The 7651-nt window shown below is 41.9% G+C and overlaps 1 protein-coding gene across 1 annotated transcript; it reads left to right on the top strand.

Moving 5' to 3' along the window:
* The first annotated feature begins 3929 nt into the window (after positions 1-3929).
* Positions 3930-7651, top strand: LOC128349211 (adipogenesis regulatory factor-like). Its single transcript, XM_053305255.1, has 3 exons — positions 3930-4169; positions 6865-6927; positions 7372-7651. Exons 1-3 carry the CDS (start codon positions 4106-4108, stop codon positions 7497-7499), a joined length of 255 nt encoding a protein of 84 aa, XP_053161230.1. The 5' UTR covers positions 3930-4105; the 3' UTR covers positions 7500-7651.

The raw sequence follows: 7651 nt of genomic DNA, 5'->3' as shown, positions 1-7651 counted from the left end.
GTATTTAAAGAAGTTTTTGTTATTCCCCTTGATGCTTTTAGCTAAATGTTCCTCAAACTCTCTTTTCGCCTCCTTTATTGTTGCCTTGCATTTCTTTTACCAGAGTTTGTGTTCCTTTCTGTTCTCTTCATTTGGACAGGACTTCCAATTTCGGAAGGAAGTCTTCTTCCCTTTTATGGCTTCCTTGACAGTACCCATTAGCCATGCTGGCATCTTTCTGGACCTAGTGGTACCTTTCCTCTTTTGGGGTATACAATCTAACTGGGCTTCTAGTATTGTGGTTTTGAGTAAACTCCATGCACTCTGGAGCGAAGTGACTCTCCTGATTTTCCCTTTCAGCTTCCTTTTCACCATACTCCTCATTTTAGAGAAGTTTCCTCTTCTGAAATTCAAAATGTCTGTGTTAGACTTCCTTGGTGATTCTCTCCCCACATGTATGCTGAATTTGATGGCACTATGGTCACTGTTCCCTAAACGGTCGATGACACTGACATAACGCACCAGGTCCTGGTCTGGATGCCACTCAGAATTAAGTCCAAGGTCGCCTTCTCTCTGGTAGATTCCAAGACCAGCTGTTCTAGGGCACAGTCAATTAGTGTATCTAGAAATTTGACCTCTTTGTCCTGACCTGACTGTGAATTTACCCAGTCTATTTGTGGGTAATTGAAGTCACCCATGATTACAGCCCTGCCTCTCCTTGACGCCTCCCTGATTTCCTGCTGCAACTCCCAGTCACTGTCAGCGTTTTGATCCGGAGGGCGATAGCACGTCCCCAGTAGCACGTTCCCTTTCCGGCCTTGTACTGTCACCCACAGGGTTTCTGTGGAGGACTCCAGTCCACCTAGGTTTTCTAGCTTGTTAGATTCTATGCCTTCTTTAACTCGGGTCTCCCCAGTCCTAGTCCAGGTACTAGGCTGTTTGTCTGTCCTATACTTTCACAAAACTCATAAGCACCACCTGGGAAGGGGCTGCTGGTACATCTTATCAGCAGCCTGTGTAAGACCTAAACATCTGACCAACTGCCAAGTACATTCTCATCCTTGGCTGCACATCTCCCCATCCTCCCTATCTCAGGCGGGTGCTCAGAGAGTATGTTTTGAAGTAAACCTTATCTCTGCCTTGCTCTGCTAATTGGCACAGAGATATACAATTCAAAATATGAGTACAGGGCTGCACTATTTTCAGTGAAAAACAAGATCTCAGGGTTACAAAGGTTCAAAAGGAAACTCTATGTGTATGTAACATCTGTCGTTCAAAATATTATGTTCCCATGCCATATGTATCCATGCACCATCGCAACCTGAACGTTGCATACCTTGGTGCAGAATGAATCTGCTGTCTTGTGTCATCAATTCTGCTGGTTTTCAATTTTATTCTGTAAACCTTTGGGTGCATATATGCCACTAATTCCTTCTCCACATGGGATTTTGGAAACTGGAGCAGGAAAATGAAAGTAGATGGTAGGGATCTAAAAGAGTTTGCTGCACCCTCACTAAATTATAATTACCACAATTCTTTAGGGAAGCGAAGATATTGAAAGGGGTAGAAAACCAATACTGTATACGTTTGTAGTTTATATATGGTATTGAAAAGCCAGTGTTGTAGGGGGGCTTGGTGTATGATGAACTTGGAAAATGTGGATAGGGAATTTCCCTTGCTCTGTCTATCTATCTACATGTAGACTCCACCACATACTGTTAAAAAGCTCACAGGTTATTTTAGTGACAATGGGCAGGATTCCAACTTAAAAATTAAAAAAATGTGGAAAGAGCGAGAGGCTATCCTACCCAGCAGCCTGCTAGGATTCTTCTTAAGTGCAGTCTGCTGATTGAGGAGATGATATGCTGTCCATCTGGCTAGTGCACATGCCTAACATATCTTAAAAGTGCACTTTGGATACCCAGCTAAGTGACTGAAAGTCAAGTGAATAATGCATTCAGAGATCAAAATTTTAATATGGTATTTTGAATATGGTTAGATTAGGATTTATAACCGCAAACTTTCCCTTCCTCCAAACCCCAAAGAGTCAAGGGAGGAATAAAGAGATCAAAACATACATAAAATTTAAACATGTTATGACTTAGGATCCAACTTTAGCCTTAATATGTCTCACAGGACCCAGTTTTAATTATTTGCTGTGAATGCACTGTTCTCCTCCTCTCTCTTTTTACCCTTCATTCCCCCTCCACCCAATTTTCTTTTTTTAAAAAAGAAAAAAAACCTAAACTCGTGTGAAAACAAAGAACAATGATGATTACACAACTTGGCCAATCCATCTCAGAGCTACGTGACATACCAGTTGAAGAATCAATTGATTAAAATATCAGGGGGTGGATCCCTTCTTCTTCCAGAGAAAAGGATCCATTGGAACCAGAATCAGCTACTGGTTGGAACTCCCCACCCCCAACCAAAATTCCCAGAAACTGGGAACTGATGGAAAGGAAGTGATTCACACCGACTATGAAGCACTTTCCATCCTGTTTCCAGTCATCAGAATTGCCTGCATCTTTGTGTCTGGGGTACTGTAAAGGGGGCACTATATCCTGCTACCTGCTTTATCCTGCCAGCTTGTTGTTGCTATTGGCCACACTCCAGAAGTGGAGATGCTTAACTCTCTGTGTTGTGATCATTAGGTCCTCAGGCAGCCATAAGGTGGGCTTTATAGTTTTGGTTGGAACTCTGGGACAGAATTCTGAAAAAAGTAACACACACCCTTTTCACACAATGTATTTTTCCCCAGCACCTATCTTCCAATAGGTGTGAACAGTCACAGATGCAGCCTCTCATCATGGAAGCAGTACCCTTCACAAGCCTAGCTGTAGCAAGTTTGGCGCATGCTGATTGCTACATGAACTATGTGTGCGTCCATTCCAGTTTTCACATACAAAATCCCTAGCAACAACCACCACTACTTGTTTGTGCAAGTCTTGATGTTTAATAATCACATAGTGGGAACAAGCATTTAAGGCAGTGCAGCACAACTTGCAAAATTTAAGATAGGTCTGCACAACCTACCAGGCTGAAATGGTTCCTCAGTCATGAACTACATACACACAAGCACTAGTTGACAACCAAAGGATTAAATTCTAAAACTAAGAACATAAGAACAGCCCTGCGGGATCAGGCTCAAGATCCATCTAGTCCAGCATCATGTTTCACACAGTGGCCCACCAGATGCCTTCAAGAAGCCCACAGGCAGGGGGTGAGGGCTCCTTACTGATTTCTATCAACTACTGATTTAAGCCCATATCAGACCAATTTGCCTAAAAACCAAGAACTGACAGGAAAGGAAACCTACTGGGCACTTGCCAATAACACCTGGCCCTCCTGGTTTTGCACTGCCAAACATGAGTGGGTGATTGTAGGGGTTGTAGGGGACTCTTAATGAAATCCTCCACACACCCCAATTTTAGCCAAATCAGCTTCCTCACATTCTAACAACAGTAGGTAAGAGGCAGCATGAAAAGAGACAGCCTCCATACTCTAGCTCCCCTCTAATTCACGCACTGCCACGCAGGAAGCAAAAAAGGGAGCTTGGTTGAGTCCTGAAGAACTGCATTTAGCTTGATAGGTCATAAGTTTTGGAGTCCTAATTTAAAGTTTTAACTAGTACTGCCAGACTGAGCAATTAATGACCTCACATTTACGTCCTCAGGCAGTTTTCCTATCCCATAATTTGAAACAGACTGTTATTCTATTGTGATCTTATAGCCTCTGGCTCCTCCAACAATCGCCATTATGGAACTGTTTCATAATAGCTGTGGATCCGCAGCTGCTTTCCTAACCACTCCACACACAAGAACTCTCATTTTGCAGCTATGGAAAACTACTTTGGATCTGCAAAACACACACACACATACCACCACTCTAAACCACACCCTCCCCTTTGGGAGGGGAATACAATAATTCCAAACATCCCTCCATTGCCTTTGAAGTCAGGAGTTAGTCACCAAAGAGAGCTTCTCTGGGTCCCAGTTGGGAGGAGTTCTTGCAGTTTATAAAAGTCAACAGAGCTGGGAACAGTGAAGCAGGATTGGCTTTCTTTTAGGGAACTGAACATCCACCTACAGAGGAGTGGAAGAATATCATCCACACAAAAGCAACCATGTTTAAGCTGAATCTTGCAGAGGAGGCAAAGAAACTGACAGGGACCACCGCACAAGATACAGGTAAATGGCATTTAATTCTGATTTTTAAAACCAGCCTTGTCTGACCTAGGATTTACCTAATTCCCAGCATAAGAGCTGAGATTGCCAAATTTCCAGCTAATGCCAAAGGTTGCCCCCTTAACAGGCTAATATATGAACAACCCATCCCTGTTGCCCCATATGCAGGCTGAAATCTAAACAGCAGGTTCAGCTCCAGATATTATTAGCAGGCAAGTGTTTATCTTCATGCTATGAAAAGCTTTTCCTGCAATTTCTACATTTCCCAAACTGTTAGAAGACAAAATAGCAGCTCATGTCTTTTTCTGTCCAGCTGGCAACCTTGAAGGTTGCATTATTTTTTTTAACCTTATATGTCCATGTGTGTGGTCCCCCCCACCCACGCATATGTATTCTCCTCTTTTGCTGACACTCCTTAGAGCAGGGTAAAAAAAAACAAGCCCAAGTCTAAATCAACTGGATATAAAGGGAAAAATTTTGGACCTGTCCTTTCTATATGGGATGATTTGGTGCAAAAAAGAAAAGAAAGGAAAAATAATGCCTGTATTCTTACCCCAATACGTTATTACATAGTAAAAAAACAAATCCATAAGATGCCTTCATTTTACAATAAAAATAGAAACTGTGCAGGAAATGTTTTATGGCATTGAATGGTCTTAATAGAAATCTGTGATAATGATACAAACAAAATTGAAAAGCACTTTAAAAAGAACATGTTAAGTCAACCAAATTCTTGTTTACAGAAACTGTGTCATTTGACTTTCCTCATGTCACAGGATATGCACCACTTACACTAATTATCCTGATATTTAAATCAAAATTATGAACAGGCGTGGCCCAAAGCTGAAGAAAACCCCTCTTCTGTAGTTCAAGGAGATATTTACATTGGAATTGTAGTTTGAAAATTCCAAAATATTGTACTTGGAGGAAGAGAAAAGAGTTGCTGACTAGAAAAAAATAACCTGGTCTGCTTTTGTGTCTTTAACAGGAGCTAGATAAGAAATCAGCAGGTAAAACTTTTCATAGGCTGGAGAGATACCAGGCTATTACCCACACAAACTGTTAAAGGGACAGGTACAGTTGTCAGTGGAAAGCTTGGCAATCCCAATAGATAACTGCAGATTGATTGACGGGGGCTGCTATTTACTGTTTCTCTAAAACATGATTTGCCACCTGCTTTTCTGGGCTGAGCTTCTGCATCTTTAACATCTGTGAGGTATACACAGCTATACCTGCTGGGAATGCCATATTTCTGCTGTCACCACATAGGAGAAAAAGGCCCAGGAGCCTTGCCAGGAAATAAGCTGGCAAACGTGAGATGAGGCCATGTGGGGGTTTTGTGAGTGTTTGTAACACAGAAAGTTGATAAATTAGCCCAAGTTGGAGATACAGATTAACACTCAAATGAAGGGTAGAATTTGTTTACCAAAGCTGCTTGTTTATAATTAACAGAATAATTTTAATGGGTATGTATGGTGCTTTACAGATGAACAAAAAGACAAATCAGTGGTGGGGAGGGGGAGGAAGCAAAATGGGGAAGAATGCATGTTCAGTTCTGTGCATGTTCAGTTCTGTGCCACGTAGTAGGTATGCGCAAAATATTTCACATTTCAAACTGTCCATTTCAAGTTTCTTCTTGAGCTCAAAACAAAACACCTTTCAACTAAAGGGCCTGTTTCAAGCTCTAAACAAAACAACTCTGCTTTGACTTGCAGTGTTTCGAATATTTAGTAGGGGTGTGCACGGAACCGTGTGGCCCGGTTCGAGGCTGGATTGGCCTCGAACGGAACCGGGCCAGTTCGGTCCGGCCCCCCATCGAACCCCCCCAGTCCATGAACTAAAAAAAAATAAAAAAAATTTTGTAAGTGAATGAATTAACTGTAGCCCCTTCAAGGGGCTTGCTGAGGCCACCGGGGGTGGTGGTGGTGTCCACGCGGGTTCCCTCTCCCCCGCCGGCCTTCTGCATCATCACCGCGGCCAGGTAAGTAAATCCTTTTCAGCCCTCTCAGGCTGCGGTAAGAGCGAATGGCTGCCATTTTGGCGGCCACTGTGCATGCGCAAATGCCCTCACATTTGCCAAGGGCTCCTAAAAATACCATATTGTATATACTTCTAGACCCTTGGTATGCCAAGGGCCTAGAAGTATACACAATATGGTATTTTAGGAGTTATAATTCAGCTCCCTGAGGATTTCAGCTATCATTCTTCTGATCATTCATCTGATCAGGTTTCTAGCCCTTAAGTTTGAAATGTCTTGTGAAATCTCTGAAACCTAAGGAGTAATTGAATAAGATTTCTAGTAGTTGGAGAATGGTTTCAAGTCCCTGCTTAGCTCATTACAGCAGAACCAGAACTTTGAAAAGCCTTGAGAGTTTCAGTTATACAAGGTGTGAAGCCATTATGCATTTATTCAGTCAGAATTACTTAAGAATTCTGGTTTTCTTGGAATAGGATTGCCTGAGTACAGAATTTAAGTTTAGCATTGCATAAAGTACTACCTTATTTCATGGTATATTGCCTCCCACTCTCCAAAGAGCTATTACTACTGTATCTGCCTGTTACCCAGCTGCTATAGACAATACGCTATGGACAAGCTGTACCCAGCTGCTATAGACAATTACTCAGGGGTTTGCACCAGAATACCAATATTTTTATGTACTGTTTTTATTAATGTGTTTTTAATATATAATAATTGCAGTTAATTCAGCAAATCAGGCTGTGCAGCAAGTAGTGGATCAAGTAACAGAAACTGGTCAGAAAGGTAAGAGGGGAAATGGGTATTAATAATAACCAGGAAACATGTGGCATCTAGAAACAAAGTGCAGAGAAGTGGGGGAAGATGGGGTTTGGAATGCATTTTTTCTGCCCTCCAGTAGATCTATAAATGGGGAAGCCAGTTATTCTGCTCCAGTTAGTAAAGCTGTGTGGCTGGAAACCCAGAAATCACTGGATTGCACCCGAGGTCTTCCTGCCCAGGTCCCACCAAAGAGGTAGTTTCCAATTCTTTCAAAATCAGAAATTAGCAATCCTCCCGATCCCCTTTATCTACCATGACTTTATTCATAGGTTTTTAACAGAGCAGGCCCACAAGTGACTTTCCCCCATGCAAATGGATAGCTTTGATACTGTATTTTAGATTACCATTGAAGCAAACCTCACATGGAGAGAGGTTACTCTTTTAAATAAACTTCTCTTTGTTTTGCAGTACTGGATGATGTCTGCAAAACTACTCAAGATGCAGGTGAGAAGGCTGTGCAGAATGTAACAAGCCAGGTGTCTGCCTGGGGGAAAAGCTTTGGCCAGAGTGAGGAAAAGAAGAATGCCTCAACCTAATTACTCCTATCTCTTATGTACCCTTTAAGCACATTCAAAAATGCAACAGTGCTCAAGATCTTTTGCTTACTAGAAAAACTTTATATTTGCCATTAAAAAGTCTAATATATTCTTTATACCTTAATTAAGAGTAAACTATACCCTAAAAGCTT

This window comes from Hemicordylus capensis, chromosome 3, assembly GCF_027244095.1.
Source record: "Hemicordylus capensis ecotype Gifberg chromosome 3, rHemCap1.1.pri, whole genome shotgun sequence".
NCBI classification, from domain to species: domain Eukaryota; kingdom Metazoa; phylum Chordata; class Lepidosauria; order Squamata; family Cordylidae; genus Hemicordylus; species Hemicordylus capensis.
Note: the sequence above shows the minus strand (reverse complement) of the source record. Positions and strands in the feature narration are given on the sequence as shown.